This window comes from Hyla sarda, chromosome 4, assembly GCF_029499605.1.
Source record: "Hyla sarda isolate aHylSar1 chromosome 4, aHylSar1.hap1, whole genome shotgun sequence".
Taxonomy (NCBI): domain Eukaryota; kingdom Metazoa; phylum Chordata; class Amphibia; order Anura; family Hylidae; genus Hyla; species Hyla sarda.
Window position 1 is genome coordinate 22483141 of NC_079192.1, and position 24419 is coordinate 22507559.

At 45.9% G+C, this 24419-nt stretch overlaps 1 protein-coding gene across 2 annotated transcripts in view; it reads left to right on the forward strand.

The window, feature by feature from the left end:
• Positions 1-22582, forward strand: part of LOC130367608 (uncharacterized) — a 32855-nt gene extending 10273 nt beyond the window's left edge. For both annotated transcript variants that reach the window (XM_056570141.1, XM_056570139.1), the window contains exons 2-6: positions 12494-12710; positions 16231-16369; positions 17532-17659; positions 19080-19132; positions 21207-22582. In XM_056570141.1, coding sequence (XP_056426116.1) covers positions 12508-12710; positions 16231-16369; positions 17532-17659; positions 19080-19132; positions 21207-22120 — 1437 coding nt within the window. In that variant the 5' untranslated portion in view covers positions 12494-12507 and the 3' untranslated portion in view covers positions 22121-22582. The remainder of the gene's footprint in view (positions 1-12493; positions 12711-16230; positions 16370-17531; positions 17660-19079; positions 19133-21206) is intronic.
• The last annotated feature ends 1837 nt before the right edge of the window (positions 22583-24419 follow it).

Genomic DNA, 24419 nt, shown 5'->3' on the forward strand with positions numbered 1-24419 from the left:
TTCACAAAGTTACTCAAGCCGCTAGTAGCGACTCTCAGGAGCAGAGGGGTGCGACTAATTATTTATCTGGACAACTTACTGATTATGGCAAGTTCCAGAGCACAAGTCCTGTCAGTGGACTGTGGGGTTGTTGGAGGAACTAGGGTTCCTGATCAACGACAAAAAGTCCGTCCTGATTCCTTCACGATCGATGGAATTTCTAGGTTTCCTGGTGGATACCGAACAGGCAGTACTACGTCTACCTAACGCCAAGCTAGCCCTGATTCGCAAAGAGATCAGGGCTGTGTTGCGCAAAGGTCGGGTATCGTTACGGATGATTGCTTGAATAGTCGGCTTGTTGGCGGCTTCCATTCAAACGATCTTTCCGGCCCGCTCCATTATCGGGCACTTCAGAGGCTCAAGATCCTCCATCTTCTTCAGGGTTTACGCTACGCGGACGAGATTGCTCTCTGCCCGGAGGCGGTGACGGAGTTACACTGGTGGCTACGCCATGCCGTCGAATGGAACGGCAAAACTATATTCAACTCCTGCTCTGACATCATCATAGAGACAGATGTGAGTCGTCAAGGTTGGGGAGCTCGCTGTGGACAAGCCTCAACAGGAGGGAGATGGTCAGAAGACGAATCTCTTCTCCACATCAACGCACTGGAATTACTGGCGGCATTCTTTGCAATCAGGAGTTTTCTTCCACACAGGTCCAATTGTTGCGTGTTACTACGCATGGACAATGTGGCGGCAGTGCAATATCTCAATCGCCTCGGGGGCACGAGATCCAGGATTCTGGCGAACATTGCATCAGACTTCTGGCATTTTTGCCTATCCAGGGACATCATCCCAGTGGCGGAATACCTACCAGGTATATCCAACTCAGTGGTGGATTGGAATTCCCATTACCTGGTCGATTTCAGCGATTGGACGCTCGATCGATCTGTGTTTCTCATGATTCGAGAGCTTTGGGGTCCCTTACATATGGACCTTTTTGCCTCTCGTCTCAACCGGCAATTACCCCGTTTTTACACCTGGAGGCCAGATCCGGAAGCGTCAGCAGTGGACGCTTTTCGTCAAGTGTGGCCGCAGGGGATTCACTATGTGTTTTCCCCATTCCAGATGATTACCAGAGTTCTTCTGCAGGTAACGACTCAGAGAGCGACAGTGGTTATGGTCACTCCTTGGTGGCCAACGCAACCGTGGTTTCCCCTGCTTCTGGGGATGTCCATCGATTATCCCCGGTTGATTCCGTACTCACCTCTGCTTCTCACGAATCCGAACAGGGAACCCCACCCGTTGATCCAGGAAGGCAAGCTTCCACTCCTCGTGTGGATGGTTTTGGGGTCCCAGACGCTGGTAGCGACCTTTCGCAATCAGCTAGAGACCTCCTCGCCCTGGCCTGGGCCCCAGGGACTAGATCGGCGTATCGATCAGCCTGGTCCTTATGGGTTCATTGGTGTGATCGACAGGTTGATCCTATTCAAGCACCTGTTCCCATCATAGTTAACTATATGGCAGATGCCTTTGAGGCGGGGAAATCTTACAGCTCCTTGAATGTTTACAGATCTGCCATATCGGCATATCACTGTTCGGTGGATTCTCTACCGGTTGGCAAACATCCGTTAGTGTGTAGATTATTGCGGGGAGGGAAATTTAAACGTCCTCCCTGTCCTCGATATCAATCAACTTGGGATGTCTTCCGAGTATTAGACCTCTTTACCTCCTGGGATGCCAACGAAGCGCTATCCTTAAAATATTTGTCGTTCAAACTGACTACTATACTTTGTCTAGTTTCCATTAAACGGGTGTTGGATGTTAGTGCTCTGGACGTCTCTAGGCGACAATTTTCACCTGAAGGAGTCTGGTTTTCGGTCGTTCGGAAAACCAAGACGGGACTTCAGTCAGTCTTTTACCCTTCGTTTCCGACTCATCCACAACTTTGTGTAGTACGTTGTCTCCAAGCGTATGAAACGCGGACAGCGACCTTACGTTCGCTATCTCATACTCAACTTTTATTATCCTATGTGAAGCCCCATCTTCCAGTCAGCTCGGCCACTCTGGCCAGGTGGGTGCGGTCGGCCATGTCAATGGCGGGCGTCGACGTTTCCTTGTTTGGTGCCCATTCTTCTAGAGGGGCTATGGCCACTAAAGTGGTTACCTCGGGAGGTTCACTTGCGGACCTTTTATTGGCCGCCGATTGGTCGTCAGAGACGACTTTTCGTCAGTTTTATTTGAGACCGGAGGAACATGTATCTGTGGCGATACTCTGATTTGTCTTGCACTACTATTTTCTGTTTGGCTGTATCTGTTAGCTTTAAACTTGCAAGATATGAGCCTCCTGTCTGATATATAAATCGAGATTTTCCTAGCTACCGTGACGGAAAATATAAGTTATATGAAGACAGGAGGCGAGTATCTTCCCTCCCGACCCACCCTATTATGATGTTTTGTTTTCTTTCTAGGATACTGAACAGAGCGGTCGACGACGTCTTCGTGGCAGTGGACGCTGAAACGTCCGGTTCCTGTTGTTCTTACAGAGTTCCTGATCCAGATGGTCAGAAGGTTCGCGGCCCGGTTGGCCGTTTGTTCAAGGGTTCCTGAGACGGAGCTGTGCTACATGGCGGTGTTCCGGGACTAAGTTGTCAGTCTAGACATCGCAGCAAGAAAGAGGAGGGGGATCTTCTGGCAGCCTCATTTATAGCACCAGTCAACAGGAGATGGGAGGAGGAAGGCGCAAGGGCTGCTGGGAGTTGTAGTTTTTTCAAAAAATTTCTATTAAATTTGTTATTTTAATAATATTCTGCTATGGGCATCAATAAAAGAAAGATTAATGCAAGATACTCGCCTCCTGTCTTCATATAACTTATATTTTCCGTCATGGTAGCTAGGAAAATCTCGATTTATATCCTGTATTATACTCCAAAGCTGCACTCACTATTCTGCTGGTGAGGTCACTGTGTACATACATTATATTACTTATCCTGTACTGATCCTGAGTTATATCCTGTATTATACTCCAGAGCTCCACTCACTATTCTGCTGGTGAGGTCACTGTGTATATACATTACATTACTTATCCTGTACTGATCCTGAGTTATATCCTGTATTATACTCCAGAGCTGTACTCACTATTCTGCTGGTGAGGTCACTGTGTACATACATTACATTACTTATCCTGTACTGATCCTGAGTTATATCCTGTATTATACTCCAGAGCTGCACTCACTATTCTGCTGGTGAGATCACTGTGTACATACATTACATTACTTATCCTGTACTGATCCTGAGTTATATATCAGACAGGAGGCTCATATCTTATGCATTATTCTTTCTTTAATAATGCCCATAGCAGAACAAAATTCAATAAACAATCAGTGTAAAGAAAAAACTACAACTCCCAGCAGTCCCGGGACCACAGCAGCCACTCCTCGTCTGTAGCCTCTATATAAGGACTGCCCACATATAGATCCTCCTCTTTCTTTCTGCTCATGGCAGAGCATACAAGCTAAGTGCTATCTGTGATTTAATACTTTGGGTTTTTTCCTTACTTGTTATATCATAACTATTATAGATATTGTGTTGTTGGGAGAAGATAATCGCGATTATCTTCGCCCATTCGCATTTTATGCGATTTTACCCCGTTTCGGACAACTATTTCCCCGGCGCTAGTCTTTCTCCTTGCTCCGGTTCATCACTCCACTATTCTCTTCCACTCTCCGCTCCTCATACCTTCCTCCGCTTCCCAACACCACCCCCCCCCCCCCCTCCCGGCGCCATTTTACCTTCTTCTCCTACGTTCTGCGCTTCGCGCGCGCGGGATAGGGGCGGATCTTTCGCGCGTCGGCCGCATTTCTTCGCGGCCTACACGCTGAGAGGGGCGGAGTTTCCTTTTCGTCACTGGACCGCGCTCCTGCGCCTTCCAATCAGTACCCAGCCGGACGTAATCTCGCGAGACTTCGTCCCCGGGTACAAGGACTCTCAGGCTCACCTCCCACCGCTGCGTCAGTGCAACGCTAGCGGTGTGGAGGACGGAGCCTGTACCATCACTTCCCTATACGTATTTTCTGTAGGTAGATTTCAAGAATTTATTCCTTCCCCTCATCTTTTCCCTCTAGTCTCCTACAAGATAACCTGGTAGATTACAGGAATTTATTCCTCCCCCTCATCAATCCTTCTTTTTTCCCACTAGTTCTCCTACAGTTAACCTGTTAGTCAATATGGCTGAGGAACCCTCATCTGCTCCCAGTAGAGGGGAGAGCTCTTTAGACTCGGCCCAATTTATGACCGCCAACCAGATACAAGACTTAATTAATAAGTCTGTTCAGGCAGCTTTGGCCTCTGCCATGGTAACCTCTGGATCACTACCAGCGGTATCCTGTGCATCTGTCCCGCCATTCCAAAGCGGTGAACCGCCAATTAAGAAGGGAAAGGTTTCCCATAAAAGGAAACATACATTGGCGACATCTGACTCCCCGGCAGGGGAAGATAATAATGTGCTCCAGGCAGCCCCTACCCCGGCCTGCCAACCCCAGCATCCATCAGACTCCACTCGACCCCTGGGCCTCAGGGAGTTACATGAGAAGAGGCACAGATCCGCTAGACGGACCAAACCCGACTCTTACGTAGATTCCTCTGACGAGGATTCGTCGGGATCATCCAGCGAGTCTGACGACTTTGAATCCAACACTAATATCGAGGATGCTGGGGATACGGCGTTCGACACCGACGCCAACCCTGTTACACAGGGCACTGTGATCCTAGACTCCCTAGGTGAACCCCTTTTTCACCCTGATTCCATCTCTCATCCACGATCGGGTGAATGGTCCCCACTTCCTCACGTGACCCAGTATGTGGAGCTCTGGGCTCGTAAGTCCCTAGACAGGACCAGCCGTAACAAGCTGAGAGCTGAGTGTCCCAGGCCCTTTATTCCCAATAAAGTAGTGGCAACCCCCGAAGTGGACCCCATTTTGATGAAATACCTAATGAAATCGGGTAAATTCCCTAAGAAGGGAATAGAACGCTCATTTAAAACTATTCAGGAGCGTATCTTAGACTTATTGGGCCCTCTCACTAAGATACTCAACCTGTCTGAGCAGGCCGCAACGACAGATCAACCTGTCGATACCCGTCAACTCCGGGGGTGGGCCCAGAGGGCCATATGCCTGGCAGGTACGGCCAACACCACCTGCTCGATTGAACGACGTAGGTCGATCCTGATGCGCCTCGACCCGCAACTGTCCCACCTAGCTGAAACTGAGTCTGGGCCTGCAGCAGCAGGAATGCTCTTTGGGGACAACCTGATGAAGGACATCAACAGGTTTGTCGGCCTGTTTACAGGTCTGGATAAAGCCCAGACTTCATTAAAGAAATCAGGGACAAATAAGCTTTTTCCTCGGGCCGGCAGAGGTAGAGGCCGATCTGCCGGCCGCACCCCCTCCTATAGGCCACAGGGCAGACCCTCTGCCCAATACCAGTACCCTCAGGCTCCTCCGTCCTACACAGTCCCAATGGCACAACCGTCGCCTTTCTTCCCCCCCAGAGGTCGACCTTGGCGCGGACGTGGCGGACGCGGATATCCCCGTTCCCGTCCAACTACCGGTAAGTGTGCCAGATATTCCACATGCTCACATCCCTGTGGGGGGACGCCTGATGTATTTTTCCCACGCCTGGTCTGCGATTACGGCAGACGCGTGGATCCTACAGACAGTAGCGGGATTTCACATAGAACTCCAATCTCTACCGGTCCTGGGTATACAGCCAACCCCTATCCGTTTTTCACAACACAACATGTTACTCATAGACAACGAGATTCAAGATCTCCTGTCCAAACAGGCGATCCGAGAGATCGACCCTTCTTCCCTAGGGTTCGTAAGCAACCTTTTCCTAGTGAAGAAAAAAGGGGGCGGTTACCGTCCGGTCATAAACCTTCGGGAACTAAACCAACATGTCACGTATCGCCATTTCAAGATGGAGGGAATTCACTCCCTTCGCGATTTGTTACAACCAGGCGATTGGCTGGTGAAGGTGGATTTGAAGGACGCTTACCTCACCGTCCCTATCCACCAAGATTCACAACATCTTCTTCGTTTCCTCTGGAGGAACCACATGTGGCAATTTACTTGCCTTCCGTTCGGCCTGTCATCAGCTCCGTGGTGCTTCACCAAACTGATGAAACCAGTGGTGGCATCCTTGAGGAGCAGAGGGGTCCGTCTGATCATTTATCTGGACGACCTCCTCATCATGGCCCGCTCCAAAACGCAAGCTTCTCTTCACATGTCATGGACGGTACTGCTTCTGCAGAGTCTGGGATTCATAATCAACCGAGAAAAATCGGTTTTGATCCCTCTACAAGAGATGGAGTTCCTTGGCTTCTTGGTGGACACCAATCAAGCCGTTCTCCGCCTCCCCAAATCCAAACTGGCCCTGATCCGCAAGGAAATCAGAGCAGTCTTACGCAGAGGGTGCTTATCCTTAAGGGTACTAGCACGCTTGGTGGGCCTATTAGCAGCCTCCATCCAAGCCATCTTCCCGGCCCCCTTGCACTACAGGGCCCTTCAGAGACTCAAGATTATGCATCTGCGCCAGGGTCTCAGGTATGCGGACGAAGTTCCTCTTTGTCCGGCAGCCATCGAGGAGTTGCAGTGGTGGCTTCGTCATGCCGTCGAGTGGAACGGCAAAACCATATTCAATTCCTGCCCGGACGTCATCATAGAGTCGGACGCGAGTCGTCTCGGCTGGGGCGCGCGGTGCGGGGAGGCTTCCACAGGAGGGACTTGGTCCGCCACGGAGGTCGCCCTGCACATCAATGCCTTGGAGCTCCTAGCGGCATTTTTTGCCCTCAAGAGCTTCTTGCCACAAGCGTCCAATTGTTGTGTTTTGTTACGCATGGACAACGTGGCGGCGGTCCAATACGTCAACCGCCTAGGGGGCACCAGGTCCAAGATGCTTGCAGATCTTGCCAAGGACTTCTGGCATTTCTGTCTAGAGCGCAACATTATCCCGGTGGCGGAATATATTCCGGGGGTCTCCAACACGGTGGCCGACTGGAATTCTCGCTACTTACTAGATTCCAGCGATTGGCGGCTGGATCGATCAGTTTTCCTACGGTTGAGACAGCTTTGGGGTCCATTGTGTACGGATCTTTTCGCTTCTCGCCTCAATCATCAATTACCTCGCTTTTTCAGCTGGAGACCGGACCCAGAGGCGTCGGCAGTCGACGCTTTCCGTCTCATCTGGCCCAGGGGAACGCACTACGCGTTTCCCCCATTCCAGATGATCTCCAGGGTCCTCCTACATACGATGAACCAGAGGGCGACGATTGTACTGATCACCCCCTGGTGGCCCACTCAACCGTGGTTCCCTCTCCTTCTGGGGATGGCAGTGGACTACCCCAGACTTCTGCCCCAATTTCCACAGCTCCTCTCCAACCCGACCGGGGATCTACATCCTCTGGTGTTGGAGGGCAACCTTCCTCTCCTAGCGTGGTTGGTTTCGGGGTCCCGGATGCGGACCAGGATCTTTCAAGATCAGCTAGGGATCTCCTCGCCCTGGCCTGGGCCCCCGGGACTAGATCGGCTTATCGATCAGCCTGGAGGCTCTGGGTTCGTTGGTGTGATCAACGACAGATTGATCCCGTACATGCACCTGTGTCTGTAGTGGTGAACTACTTGGCGGATTCCTTTGAATCCGGCAAATCTTATAGTTCCATCAACATTTACCGATCGGCTATCGCGGCTTACCATTGCCCAGTGGACTCTTTGCCGGTGGGCAAACACCCACTGGTATGTAGACTGCTGCGTGGCATTAAGTTTACACGGCCCCCGCGGCCGAGATATCAGTCGACCTGGGATGTCTCCAGGTTGCTCGAGATGTTTGTCTCTTGGGAAGACAATGACGATCTTCCCCTAAAACTGTTGTCGTACAAATTGACTGTCCTTCTATGTTTGGTGTCTATCAAACACGTCTCGGACGTGAAGGCTTTGGACGTCTCTAGGCGACAATTTTCGCCTCAGGGAGTCAAGTTTTCGGTGGTCCGACGGACCAAGACAGGTATCCACTCGGTTTTTTACCCGTTTTTTCCCGCACATCCTCGACTTTGTGTGGTTCGTTGCCTACAGGCGTATGAATCGCAGACTGCAGATTTACGGTCTCCGGATTTCTCTCAACTTCTTATATCCTACGTCAGACCTCACCATCCGGTGGTCTCCGCTACTTTGGCTCGTTGGGTGCGTTCCGCCATGGATATGGCGGGCATAGACGTCTCCCTGTTTGGAGCTCATTCTTCTAGGGGTGCTATGGCTACTAAAATAGTCACAGCAGGGGGCTCCCTTTCTGACTTGCTCATGGCTGCTGATTGGTCTTCAGAGACTACCTTTCGCCGGTTCTACTTCAGACCGGAGGATCATGTTTCCATGTCAGTTTTGTAATACTATTTCTGATTTTGTTTTCTCTGTCGATACTTATTAGCTTTGAACTTGCATAAGATATGAGCCTCCTGTCTGATATATAAATCGAGATTTTCCTAGCTTGTGACGGAAAGTATTAGTTATATGAAGACAGGAGGCGAGTATCTTCCCTCCCTACCCACCCTGTTATGATTTTTATTGTCTTTTCAGGATACTGAAGGCATTGACTGGTTTCCTGTCTGCGGATAACCTGTTGGTTAAGCACTGCTGGAGTTCTCTACAGTCCCCGTTGGGACGAAGTTAGGCCGTCGATTGGCCTCGTTTCCTGAGTTCTGGCCTTGCTAGCCGAAGATTTAAGGAGCGGTGTGGACGTCTGGCTGGCGTTTCGGTTTCCTGTGCGGCTCTGATTCGCGTGAAGAAAGAGGAGGATCTATATGTGGGCAGTCCTTATATAGAGGCTACAGACGAGGAGTGGCTGCTGTGGTCCCGGGACTGCTGGGAGTTGTAGTTTTTTCTTTACACTGATTGTTTATTGAATTTTGTTCTGCTATGGGCATTATTAAAGAAAGAATAATGCATAAGATACTCGCCTCCTGTCTTCATATAACTAATATTTTCCGTCACAAGCTAGGAAAATCTCGATTTATATCCTGTATACTCCATATACTCTGGCTTTGTTTGTACCCTGATATAGTTTGTGTTTATGTGTTATGTGGGTAACACTGCACTGTGCAGCCTGGCAACAACACATAGACACAGACTGACAATCATTTATCAACACAAAGCAAAGTTCGATCTGTTACGATTCACTAGTGAAGGAAACTACAGAATGTAAGTACATGAATTCTTCTCATAAGCCTCTGTATGGAAGGGGGTGGTCAATAATCGCCACCGTGATCAACTATTAATGATCCTTCATACTGATTTGTCAAGATATCTCAATTCTACTGCCTGTTGTTCACAGTTATATTCTACTACATAGAGGGCAGTATTATAGTAGTTATATTCTTGTATATAGGAGGCAGTATTATAGTAGTTATATTCTTGTATATAGGAGGCAGTATTATAGTAGTTATATTCTTGTATATAGGAGCAGTATTATAGTAGTTATATTCTTGTATATAGGAGCAGTATTATAGTAGTTATATTCTTGTATATAGGAGCAGTATTATAGTAGTTATATTCTTGTATATAGGAGCAGTATTATAGTAGTTATATTCTTGTATATAGGAGGCAGTAGTATAGTAGTTATATTCTTGTATATAGGAGCAGTATTATAGTAGTTATATTCTTGTACATACGAGCAGTATTATAGTATTTATATTCTTGTATATAGGGGCAGTATTATAGTAGTTATATTCTTGTATATAGGAGGCAGTATTATAGTAGTTATATTCTTGTATATAGGAGGCAGTATTATAGTAGTTATATTCTTGTATATAGGAGCAGTATTATAGTAGTTATATTCTTGTATATAGGAGCAGCATTATAGTAGTTATAGTCTTGTATATAGGAGCAATATAATAGTAGTTATATTCTTGTATATAGGGGCAGTATTATAGTAGTTATATTCTTGTATATAGGAGCAGTATTATAGTAGTTATATTCTTGTATATAGGAGCAGTATTATAGTAGTTATATTCTTGTATATAGGAGGCAGTATTATAGTAGTTATATTCTTGTATATAGGAGCAGTATTATAGTAGTTATATTCTTGTATATAGGAGCAGTATTAGAGTAGTTATATTCTTGTATATAGGAGGCAGTATTATAGTAGTTATATTCTTGTATATAGGAGCAGTATTATAGTAGTTATATTGTTGTGTATAGGAGGTAGTATTATAGTAGATATATTCTTGTATATGGCAGTATTATAGTAGATATATTCTTGTATATAGGAGCAGTATTATAGTAGTTATATTCTTGTATATAGGAGCAGTATTATAGTAGCTATATTCTTGTATATAGGGGCAGTATTATAGTAGTTATATTCTTGTATATAGGGGCAGTATTACAGTAGTTATATTCTTGTATATAGGAGCAGTATTATAGTAGTTATAGTCTTGTATATAGGAGCAGTATTATAGTAGTTATATTCTAGTATATAGGAGGCAATATTATAGTAGTTATGAATTCGGGTAGAAAAACAGACATGGTGCACATCTACAATCTTGTATAATGATCTGATTGCTTCTCAGCATAATATCAAAAACTAACAGGTTGTTAGTATACATTTTTGATCAAAAAGTACAAGCCCACTCGCCACGTCAAGACCACCTATCCAGAGTGGGTCCCTAACGTCCCTAGCATAAAATGGCGCAGCACCGGGCGGCGACCACCACCGCCGCGACGCCAATGCCCACAGGGGGGGAACGACCCACCGGCAGAGCGGCCCCAATGCCACTCAAACCAGTCTATGGGCAGCACCCCCCCCCCGCAGACACGGCGCCACGGCAGCAACGGACACCGCACAGCACCACACCAGTGTGAACAAGGTGTAATAGCTCACTTACCATGCTCTCCCAGTCAGACTGAGAGGCTGCTAGGAAAGAAATGACCCATGTGCAGCTAACTACTACTTATATAGGGTTGGGCTGAGGGGGTGGGGAAGAGTGCAGACAACATGTTCAAACAAAAAAAAGGAGGGGATAGAAATCACAGTGTGAATTCGGGTAGAAAAACAGACATGGTGCACATCTACAATCTTGTATAATGATCTGATTGCTTCTCAGCATAATATCAAAAACTAACAGGTTGTAAGTTAGTTTTTGATATTATGCTGAGAAGCAATCAGATCATTATACAAGATTGTAGATGTGCACCATGTCTGTTTTTCTACCCGAATTCACACTGTGATTTCTATCCCCTCTTTTTTTTTTTTTTTTTTGAACATGTGCTGCACTCTTCCCCACCCCCTCAGCCCAACCCTATATAAGTAGTAGTTAGCTGCACATGGGCCATTTCTTTCCTAGCAGCCTCTCAGTCTGACTGGGAGAGCATGGTAAGTGAGCTATTACACCTTGTTCACGCAGGTGTGGTGCTGTACAGTGTCCGTTACTGCCGTGGCGCCGTGTCTGCGGGGGGGTGCGGCCCATAGACTGGTTTGAGTGGCATTGGGGACGCTCTGCCGGTGGGTTGTTCCCCCCTGTGGGTATAGGTGTTGCGGCGGTGGTGGTCGCCGCTCGGTGCTGCGCCATTTTATGCTAGGGACGTTAGGGACCCACTCTAAATAGGTGGCCTTGACGTGGCGAGTGGGCTTGTGCTTTTTGATCAAAAATGTATACTAACAACCTGTTAGTTTTTGATATTGTGCTGAGAAACAGTCAGATCATTATACAAGATTGTAGATGTGCACCATGTCTGTTTTTCTACCCGAATTCATATTATAGTAGTTATATTCTTGTATATAGGGGCAGTATTACAGTAGTTATAGTCTTGTGCATAGGAGGCAGTATTATAGTAGTTATATTCTTGTACATAGGGGGCAGTATTATAGCAGTTATATTCTTGGATATAGGAGCAGTATTATAGTAGTTATATTCTTGTATATAGAAGCAGTATTATAGTAGTTATATTCTTGTATATAGGAGCAGTGTTATAGTAGTTATATTCTTGTATATAGGAGCAGCATTATAGTAGTAATATTCTTGTATATATGTGGCAGTATTATAGTAGTTATATTCTTGTACCTAGGGGGTAGTATTATAGTAGTTATTTTCTTGTATATAGGAGCAGTATTATAGTAGTTATATTCTTGTATATAGGAGCAGTATTATAGTAGTTATATTCTTGTATATAGGAGGCAGTATTATAGTAGTTATATTCTTGTATATAGGAGCAGTATTATAGTAGTTATATTCTTGTATATAGGAGCAGTATTATAGTAGTTATATTCTTGTACATATGAGTAGTATTATAGTAGTTATATTCTTGTACATATAAGTAGTATTATAGTAGTTATATTCTTGTACATAGGGGGCAGTATTATAGTAGTTATATTCTTGTATATAGGGGGCAGTATTATAGTGTTTACATCCTCATACATAAGGGGCAGTCATATAGAGATCAGTAATTTAAACCTTTTGTTTGTCCTTTAACAGCATTATTTGGCACTATGGCATCTAGCCGGCTACGGGTGGCGGTGATCGGAGCCGGGGCAGCTGGACTTGGCAGTGCACGTCACATCCTTTTAAGATCTAGGAACTTTGAACCTCCAGTGGTGTTCGAGATGACAGGTCAAGTGGGGGGAACCTGGGTTTATACAGAAGAACCAGCATATGCCGGGAATACACATTCCAGTATGTACAGAGATCTGAAGTAAGCTGATAATGGCACAATAATAATATTTTATTATCAATATTATATTGCCCAGTCATGTGACATCATCTTTGGTTAAACGGGCTGTGGAATACAATAAACTTTGCATCTAAATCTGGGAATGTGTTGACATCTTCACCTTTCATTGTCCCATATGACCATGTGGTCTACTGTGGCTCCATTGTCCTTTAGTCGCATCACCATTCATGGTCACTGATGTCTTGAGGACGCTTGCTCAGCTCTCATCAATGACTGAAGATCAGAGGTTATATAACCAGGCATCCAAAAATAGTCCTGTTGTCCCTTGGTTAGATCACTGTTCATGGTCACAGGCCCGTTGTTATATAGTTATGATATTTATGGTCTTCTTTGGTCTTATGGTTATTGATTATACACTCCTGGGTCAGCACCTTCCATTATTGTAGGTGTTTAATTGGATCTTCATTGGTTCCGGCCTTATGTAGTATTCATGCACCTTCCCATTGGGTCTTCTATGGTTCCAATGGTTATACTTTGTAATGTATATTAGATTTAAAGGGGTACACCTTTTCTGCTGGGCTGATGTGGTTGACCCTGTGACCAGTTCCCTCCTGACCTTTGACCAGCTGTTTTCCCGTTGGACTCTCCCATCCTCTGAATTGACTCGCTATGTACAGCTTCGTCATTATCTGTCCTCGACTCTCTGTGTCTTTACCTACCTGCTTTGAGAGGCTGTGCAGGAGCGGGCCCCAGACGAGGGGACTCCTTTCTAGTATCTACTCTTTCTTGATCTCCCCTCCTGATGGCATCACTCCTTCGCACAAGTATATGAACTATTGGGAGACGGCTCTTCAGTGGAGGGTGATCTGGGATCGGGCCGCTAGGGCTTCGATTTGTACCACCTACAAGGAGACGCAGTACAAAATGCTTATGGGGTGGTACCACACTCCAGTCTTGCTGAATAGGTTGAACCCTGATATTCCTCCCCAGTGCTGGAGATGTGGGGTTGGTCTGGGTGACACGTTCCATATATACTGGTCTTGTCCGCTTATACTTCCATATTGGGGTAGGGTTCAGGCGGTGTTGGGGGTGACGATCCCGCTGGATCAACTGGTCTTCCTACTGCAACTATCTATCAGAACTCTATCTAGGAAACCATTCTTTAGCTGCTAAAACCCTTATAGCAAAGTAAAAGCGAACTCTCCCTCCGTCAGAAGATCTAATAGCTAGGATATGGGAAGTTCGGTCCCTTGAGTCCCTCACGGCCTCTTTGAACAATACTGTCCCGGCCTTTCTGTTGGTGTGGGATCCCTGGGATAGATTCACAGATAGACAACCCCCTTAGCTTTTGACTTTCCTTTGGGATTTTTTTGGCTGTGCTTCCTTTTCTTTTTCCTCCCTGCTTTTTCCTTGTCTTGTCTTCCCCTTCCTGATTGTTGTCTGTCGGTTCTGTGTTTGTTGGTTTCTTTCCTCCCCCTTTTCTTTATGACTGTGTTATATAGTGTGGCTGGGGTTGGACTTTTCTGACTCCCATGTTTCCACTGTTGGTCTTCAGTTCCTGATTTTGTGTACTTTATGTGCTCCATTCCTGTTGTTAATTTGTGATGCTGTATGTAATTTTAATGATAAGCTTTCAATAAAAATTTACAGTAAAAAAAAAAAATTTAAAGGGGTACTCCGCCCCCAAGACATCTTATCTCCTATCCAAAGGATAGGGGATAATGTGTCTGATCGCGGAAGTCCCGCCGCTGTGGACCCCTGCAATCTAGCATGCAGTACCCACCTGTAAGTAGGAAGCGCTGGCGGCTCTCAGTGTAATGCCTCCCGACCACGGAAGGGGGCGGGGGTGTGACATCACATGACGGCGGAGTCGTGATGTCACGCCCCACCCCCTCAATGCAAGTCTATGGGAGGGGGCGTGGCTGCTGTCACGCCCCCTCCCATAAACTTGCATTTAGGGGGCGGGGGGACCCCAACAATCAGACATCTTATCCCCTATCCTTTGGATAGGGGATAAGGTGTCTTGGGGCTGGAGTACCCCTTGAATATCTAAATTTGCTCTTTAAAGGGGTATTGACAATTTGGTAAATTATCCCTTCTCTACACTAGAGGGAATAACTATGCATATGGTGGGGGTGCAACTGATTTGACCCCCAACAATGACAGGAAAACTGTCCTGAGAAATGTATGGAGCACTCACGAGGTCATTGATCCATTCATTCTAGACACTGTGGAGCTCAGCCCTCCAATCATGTGGGGAACAGCTTTCCTCCCTTCCCGTGATTGCTGATTCCAACAGATGATCAACTCCCGTTGATGCGGGGGGGGGGGGGGGGGTGGATTTGTAATTTAACAATGCCCCTTAAAGGAGTTCTCTAAGCTAAAACTTTTAACCCCCGCTGTGCCCGGGCTGTAAAACTATACATAATAAACTTTCACTTACCTGCCTACGATCCCCCGTTGTTCCGATATCGCCGTCCCGTTCTCCGGTCCCGGTCTCTTCCACTTTCTCCACTTCCTGCGGGTCGGTGACTTCACTCTGCGCTCAGCCTATCAGCGGCCGCAGCAATGTCCCGTCGCGGCCGCTGATAGGCTGAGTGCAGAGTGAAGTCACCGACCCGCAGGAAGTGGAAGAGACCGGGACAGGAGAACGGGACGGCGATATCGGAACAACTGGGGATCGTAGGCAGGTAAGTGAAAGTTTATTATGTATAGTTTTAAAGCCCGGGCACAGTGGGGGATAAAAGATTTCAATTGGAGATCTCCTTTTTAACTCTTTATTATTTTCCTTAATTATTAGGCCATGGCTAAAAATGTTCCCCCCGCTTTAGGTTATCTTGTTCTTCATCGGGTTCCCGGTTCTTTATCCGGTTCCAGGTTCCTCATCAGGTTCCCGGTTGCTCACCAGGTTCCAGGTTCCTAATCAGGTTCCTCATTAAGTTCCAGGTTCCTCATCAGGTTCCAGGTTCCCCATCAGGTTCCAGGTTCCTCTTCAGGTTCTCCTTGAACTTTGGTCACTCTGAAGGGGTACTCCGGTGGAAAACATTTTCTTTTAAATCAACTGGTTGGTGCCAGAAAGTTAAACAGATTTGTAAAATGCTTCTATTTAAAAATCTTAATCCTTCCAGTACTTATCAGCTGCTGTATACTACAGAAGAAGTTCTTTTCTTTTTGAATTTAGTTTTTCTGACCACAGTGTTCTCTGCTGACACCTCGTTCCATGTCAGGAACTGTCCAGAGAAGGAGAAAATCCCCATAGCACACCTCTCCTGCTCCGGACAGTTCCTGACATGGACAGAGGCGTCAGCAGAGAGCACTGTGGTCAGACAGAAAGGAAATACCAAAAGAAAAGAGCTTATTCTGTAGTATACAGCAGCTGATAAGTACTGGAAGGATTAAGATTTTAAAATATAAGTCATTTACAAATCTGTTTACTTTTCTGGCACCAGTTTATAAAAAAAAAAATGTTTACCACCAGAGTACCCCTTTAACTCATTGAAGGGGTTACTGATACATATTTTGGTCCTTTTTCCTTTTTTAGGACAAATCTTCCTAAAGAGATTATGGAATTTCCAGACTTTCCATTCGATCCCTCCCTGCCATCCTTCCTCCATCATTCTGAAGTGCTGAAATACCTGGAGGATTACACAGATACATTCTTTATCCGGCCACACATCAGGGTGAGTCCATCTCGGGCCTGGACCATAACCTCTGTTCATGCGTCTGGGCTTAAAGGGGTACTCCGGTGGAAAACATTTTTTTTAAATCAACTGGTGCCAGAAAGTTAAACAGATTTGTAAATGACTTCTATTAAAAAATCGTTACCCTTCCAGTATCTTTTAGCAGCTGTATGCTACAGAGTAAATTCTTTTCTTTTTGAATTTCTTTTTTGTCTTGTCAACAGTGCTCTCTGCTGACATCTGATGCCCGTACCAGGAACTGTCCAAAGCAGCTGAAAATCCCCATTGCAAACCAATGCTGCTCTGGACAGTTCCTGACACGGACAGAGGTGTCAGCAGAGAGCACTGTGGACAAGACAAAAAAGAAATTCAAAAATAAAATAATTTCTTCTGTAGCATACAGCTGCTAAAAAGTACTGGAAGGGTAAAGATTTTTTTAATAAAAGTAATTTACAAATCTGTTTAACTTTCTGGCACCAGTTGATTAAAAAAATAAAAAATAAATAAATGTTTTCCACCAGAGTACTCCTTTAAATATTTGTCTAAAATTTAGCTTTATAAATGTCTTTAGTCCTGAACTGCAGACATATATGGAGGAGATTTATCAAAACCTGTGCAGAGGAAAAGTCGCCAAGTTGCCCATAGCAACCAATCAAATCGCTTCTTTCATTTTTAACAAGGGCTCTGAAAAATGAAAGAAGCGATCTGATTGGTTGCTATGGGCAACTTTTTGATAAATCTCCCCCATAAGGTCTTATTTACCAGCGCGGTATGACGGGTGGTCTGATCACTGTAGTTTAGACCTATCCATAGTCCAAGCCATAAGCCTGTTGTAGTTCTATAAAAAAGAAAGCTGCGGGGGCGGGGGGGATCACATTTTTGGCCGCTTCTCTACTAGGAATGGGATCCAACCATTGGGACAACCATGGGGACAACACTAGATATGCTGTTAGTCTAAAATCCCTTTAAAACATTGTCCATGTTAACCTTAACCTTCCCATAGTCTCCATACCAGTGGTCTCAAACTGTGGCCCTCTAGATGTTGCAAAACTTAAACTCCCAGCATGCCCGGACAGCCGTTGGCTGTCCGGACATGCTGGGAGTTGAAGTTTTGCAACGTCTGAAGGGCCACAGTATGAGACCACTGCTCCATACTCTGCAGTTTAACACCCCTGTGGTGTCCGTCTATCCTGTCCTTGAAGACCAAGAGCGGATCTCCTGGAGGGTCATATCCAGCTCCCAAGGAGAAGAAGTGTTGGAAAAATTTGATGCCGTTATGGTGTGTGTGGGGTAAGTGTCACCTGTTACCACCTCCACCTAATTTCTACCGAAAGAGCTTGGGTGATCATTCAGTCGTCATTACAAGTCATACAATAAATTACAATCATTCAGAGCCTGACAGTACAATATACAGCACAGTTTCCCTAAGCTATACACTATACCTCATGCTGCACTAACATTCCGCTACATCACTAATTGTAAAAGATTATTGAAAGAACTTGGGTAACCATTCAGTCGTCATTACAAATCATACAATACATTACAATCATACATAGCATGACAGTACAATATACAGCACAGGTTCCCTACGCTGTACACTATACCACATGCTGCACTAACATTCCGCACTCATTGTAAAAGTTTGTTGAAAGAGCTCGGGTAACAATTCAGTCGTCATTACAAATCATACAATAAATTGCAATCATTCATAGCATGAACGTACAATATACAGCACAGGTTCCCTAATCTGTACACTTTACCACATGCTGCACTAACATTCCGCTCCATCACTCATTCTACAAGTTTTTTTTAAAGAGCTTGGGTAACCATTCAGTCATCATTACAAATCATACAATAAATTACAATCATACATAGCATGACAGTACAATCTACAGCACAGGTTCCCTACGCTATACACTATACCACATGCTGCACTAACATTCCACTCCATCACTCATTCTGCAATTTTTTTTTTTTTAAAAGCTCTTGGGTAACCATTAAGTCGTCATTACAAATCATACAATACATTACAATCATACATAGCATGACAGTACAATCTACAGCACAGGTTCCCTATGCTATACACTATACCACATGCTGCACTAACATTCCCCTCATTACTTATTATCAGAGGAATAAAGTAAAAAACAATGCATTACAATCTGTGATCAGGGAGGGGCGAATCACTGGGCCAAACTAAAGAGGTCAACAGTTTATGTACTCCTAAAAACATCTCTGCATTGTCCCTGTTACTTTAACTCATGGCTTGGGAACTCTCTCGATCCCATTGCCGATATGGGTTCTAGTCTGGAGAAAGTAGTCTCCAGGGAAAGAAGCTTCTTTCTCCAGAGAAGAAGCATGCTAGAACTAGAACATGTAGTCTCTTCATATCTGGTGTCCATGCTCCGTTATAAGCTGTGGGAAGTATTGATACTGGGAATGCAAATGGCTGGCCATGAACATCTATCCAATGAGGTGTCAGTCTTTGCTTTTATGTACTTGACATACCTGGAATGAGGTCCACCTTGTTCCTCTTTGGATCTGGTGCCCTGGGTAGAAACTGGACCTCAATATTAGATGTTTTTCCATGGTTGGTCCACCATAAGCTCCTCTTCATTTTCTTGTTGACTGATCTCTGGTCTATCTGTCTCGTCTTCCACTTTCTGACTGCTGTATCTCAGTGACTGATGTTGTGTCCCATTCTCTGCAGACATTACTCTTATCCCTACATCCCTGATATTCGTGGCATAAAGGACTTTCAAGGTAAGAAAAATTTGCTCAGCAAGTGCTGTGACTTTTTGGCATGGATCTTTTTTTCTTTTATGGTGCTCACTGTGTAGGGCCAATAACGCTCAGATGTCCCGATACCATTACTGAGTATGGGTACTGATACTTTTTTCATGTACACCCCGATACCAATACCTTTTTTTTGTAATATCACGTGACAGAAGAGGTGACTCTAGACTTTGCCCTCACTGACACTCAGAATTAGGATTTGCCCCCAGTAGTAAGGTAGGTAATCCCCCCTATTATTATAAGCCCCAATAGTTAGGTAAAGAATCCTCCTCTTTTATGTAGAAGCCCACAGAAGATAGGTAACTAGGGAATTCCCCCATAAGGATACCTATTAGGGAGAAGCCCCCAATATTTAGGCAGTCAGGTAGGTAGGAAACCTCTTATTAGGTAGAGGCCCCAAGTAGTTAGCAAGGTAGGGAATCTCCTGTTAGGTAGTAGCCCCCAATATTTAGATAGTCAGGTAGGTAAGGAACCCCCAAAAAGTCCTCTCCCCCTAAATAAAAATTCCATTTACCTTTCCTCTGCTCCTGCCTTAAAGGAGTACTGCAGCCTTATACAACTTATCCCCTATCCTGTCTGATTGCAATGGGGTCCAAACACTGGGACCCTAACTCTGCCACGGACAACACCCCCCACCACCATGTATCTCTATGGGAGAGGTGTAGATGCAGCATTCGTGCATCCCACCTCTCCCAGAGAGATGAATGGAGGAGGTATGTCTGTGGACCTCTTAGGGAGGTAGACGACACGAGCATTAGCCACGCAGATCCGCAGTAGTGCTGGGTCCCTGTTCAGGAGATCATGGGGGTCCTAGCAGTCAGACCCCCCTGCGATCAGACACCTATCCCCTATCCTTCGTGTCTCTGGCTGCAGTCCTCCCTTAAGGCCTCTGCATCCTCTGCTCTGTTAGTGGTGCAGGGCGTCCACCTGCACCCTGCGCAATGACGTAATTCCATTTTGTGGCAGGTCCTTCACTACAAGGTGAACGATGAAGAGGCCTCAGTGCTGGAGCGGAGAGGAACGTAAGAGGGATTTTTATTGTTTTTTATGTTCTACAGGTATTGGGGACATTTGCATAAGTTCAAGTGCTCACTCCCTGCATCCTCTGCAGTCTTCTTTTTGTGATTGAATTGTCACACCGGCTAAAAGGTGTACCACCTAAGCCGGGGATGGCTGAGCGGCAGTGTAACGTATTGGGCCCTGGTTTTGGTCTTCTGTCTGGTGCCGGGACTTAATTAATCACACCACTGCTCAGCCTATGACTGGCCGTGGTGGAACGTCGATATGGCGGAGATTAGCTGAGTCTCATTTTGCTAGACTACAGTTGAGGCCGGGGGAGGGATAACGGTAGCATCGGGGGAGCGGCGGAAGGTTTGTCAAGTTTTTTTTTTTTTTAAATGCTGGCATTCTGGGTAGTTTAAAAAACAACAACTGCATCCCAGAGTGAAACTGACAGCCAGTTCCCTCACACTAAACCCAATATGCAGGGTTATAGTGCGGGTGAATCGCATTAAAATGAGATGTAAAATACCCAGAGCTGTGGTCCAGTTCCACAGATAGACCAGTTATTAGCCTCCATTGCCAATATGTTAGTTGCTGGTTTTGCGCAATAGAGGTGGGACCGGCATACCCAGCATTTTTGCCTCTGCTGCTATATGTCCGCCAGCCTCTCACTCGCATGGATGAACGGTCCTCCGTGAATATTTGCAAGGTAGGTGGGCATATCGGAGCAGGTGGGAAGGGGGCAGGGATGTCGATATGCTGAGTTGCCCATAGCAACCAATCAAATTGCTTCTTTCACTTTTGAAAAGGCCCGTGAACAATGAAAGAAGTGATCTGATTGGTGGCTATGGGCTACTTTTCCTCTGGACAGGTTTTGATAAATCTCCCCCATGGTTTTTAAAGGTTGGTATTTCCTAAAATAATTTTTTTGGGGGTTGGCTATTTTAATATGTGTATGCTTTAATAAATGACTACATTTGTACATTCATCTGAGGTCCTGGACCTTGCTAAATTATAATTATTTTCATTACTTTTGCAGGAGAAATATTACACAGCCATTTTTATCGCTATCCGGAGGTCTTCTCTTCACGTTCCATAGTCCTTTTAGGCTCAGGACCTTCAGGTGTAGACATAGCCATGGAACTTTCTGCACATGCCAAATATGTCATTTTGAGCCACCGCGGGCCTCCCCTAAAGTGGACCCCACCAGAAAATGTCTCCCTGGCACCTCCGGTGGTCAGTGCTACTCGTAATGAACTCATTTTTGAGAATGGAACACAGGTTGAGGCAGATACATTGATTTTCTGTACTGGTTACAAATACAACTACCCATTCTTTTTGCCTAGGAACCAAAGAAGGGCTGGTGATGGCCTCACTGATAGTGAAGAGGTGGAATATGAGGATGTATTGGACTGGGGATTTTTGGAGGGTGAAGATATAGAAAGACCTGACCGAGGGGAAGGTCACCTCCTGCCACTCTATAAACACTTAATCCATGCCCGATACCCCACCTTGTGCTTCATTGGGGCCTGTAAAATTGTGGTCCCATTCCCACTTTTTCACTGTCAGGCCCAGTTTTTCCTTTTAACACTGGAGGGCAAATGCCCACTACCCCCTGTGGAACAAATGCTTTCTGAATCTCGCAAAGAGTATATAGAGCACCGAAACTCAGGGTTACCCCTCAAATACCTTCACCTCCTAGGACTGAACCAGTGGAATTATAACCAGTGGTTGGCAGACACTGCGGGGATTGAGCCACTGGCCCCTGTGCTAGAAAAGTTGTATGATCTAACTCGGGAATTCAGAAGCTCAAACCCTTTAGTATATCGAAAACTCAACTTCAAGATACTGAACAGAGAGGAGTTTGAAGTGCAGACAGATGGGACAGAGGAGGCCTATGAGAAGGGCCTTGGTAAGAAAGGCGACCAAGAACCCAATGGTCACTCTGGCTAAGCTCCAAAGATCCTGTGTGGAAACGGGTGAAACTCCAAGAAGGTCCAGAACCATGACTGCAGCCTCCACAATCTGGGCTGAGTGGCCAGAAAGAAACCTATCCACAGTAAGAGACACATGGAAGCCACCTGGAGTTTCCAAAAATCACCTTAGGGACTCTCAGACTGTGAGAAAAAAAGATTGAACTTTTTGGCCTTGATTCTAAGCATTCTGTCCGGAGGAAACCAGGCACTGCCCATCACCTGCCCAATACCATCCCTACAATGAAGCATGGTGGGGGCAGCATCATGTCTAGAGAAAACCAGGCACTGCCCATCACCTGCCCAATACCATCCCTACAGTGACCATGGTGGGGGCAGCATCATGTCTGGAGGAAACCAGGCACTGCCCATCACCTGCCCAATACCATCCCTACAGTGACCATGGTGGGGGCAGCATCATGTCTGGAGGAAACCAGGTACTGCCCATCCCCTGCCCAATACCATCCCTACAGTGATCATGGTGGGGGCAGCATCATGTCTGGAGGAAACCAGGCACTGCCCATCACCTGCCCAATACCATCCCTACAGTGATCATGGTGGGGCAGCATGATGTCTGGAGGAAACCAGGCACTGCCCATCACCTGCCCAATACCATCCCTACAGTGATCATGGTGGGGGCAGCATCATGTCTGGAGGAAACCAGGCACTGCCCATCACCTGCCCAATACCATCCCTACAGTGATCATGGTGGGGGCAGCATCATGTCCGGAGGAAACCAGGCACTGCCCATCACCTGCCCAATACCATCCCTACAGTGATCATGGTGGGGGCAGCATCATGTCTGGAGGAAACCAGGCACTGCCCATCACCTGCCCAATACCATCCCTACAGTGATCATGGTGGGGGCAGCATCATGTCTGGAGGAAACCAGGCACTGCCCATCACCTGCCCAATACCATCCCTACAGTGATCATGGTGGGGCAGCATGATGTCTGGAGGAAACCAGGTACTGCCCATCACCTGCCCAATACCATCCCTACAGTGATCATGGTGGGGGCAGCATCATGTCTGGAGAAAACCAGGCACTGCCCATTACCTGCCCAATACCATCCCTACAGTGATCATGGTGGGGCAGCATGATGTCTGGAGGAAACCAGGTACTGCCCATCACCTGCTCAATACCATCCCTACAGTGATCATGGTGGGGGCAGCATCATGTCTGGAGGAAACCAGGTACTGCCCATCACCTGCTCAATACCATCCCTACAGTGATCATGGTGGGGGCAGCATCATGTCTGGAGGACACCAGGCACTGCCCATCACCTGCCCAATACTTAGAGAAAACTCAGTGAAAGTCCTTGAGGGGCCAAGCAAGAGCTCGGACCCCATGGAACATCTCTAGTGAGACCAAGGAGCCTGGAGACTGGAATCGCTGCTAAAGGGGCTTCAACTAAGTCCTGAATAAAGAGTCTGAATTGAATCTCAATGCAAGATTATTTTTTATTTTTTTTTAAATAAATTAGCAAAGATTTCTAACATTCTGTTATCACTTTGTCATTATGGGGGATTGGGGAAGAATAATGGGAGAAACTTGATTATTTTTATTATTTTTTTAGCACAAGGAGCAACGGGTAAAAAAACAAAAAAAAAACTCTAATAACCTACCCACCCCTAAAATTTAACTTTTCATGGAGAGACCTCCAAAGGAAGTATATAAATAAGGTGCTAAAGTATGTTAGTATCCAGGGACACCACCTATGTATATATCAAATGGGGACCATTCCCTGTAGTAGAACATTGATATATGAGTATAGGCTGCAGAACTATAGCACTATGATAACATATATATCAGCATACCCTCCTCAATTTGTTTCGCCGTGATCTCAGCGTCATCAGGGGGCTTAAAGGCAATGGCTTCCACTTCCTGGTCTTGTAGGGGTATTTATAGCTTCTTAGTAAGTGATGTTTAAGCTATAAGGCATCTCCCTGCAAATAGATAGCCTCAATACTGCTAGGTTATCATAATTGTCCATTCCAACAGCCTGAGAAACGTACAGCATCGTCACCTATCTGCGACACCATGAATATGCTGCTGCTGGTACGTGTCTGATACAATGGGTGGACCTACTTAACGGGGTACTCTGGTGGAAAACATTTTATTTTTTTTATCAACTGGTGCCAGAAAGTTAAACAGATTTGTAAATGACTTCTATTAAAAAAAACCTTTACCCTTCCAGTACTTTTTAGCAGCTGTATGCTACAGAGGAAATTCTTTTCTTTTTTAATTTCTTTTTTGGGCGCGTGCGTGCCAGCTCTCT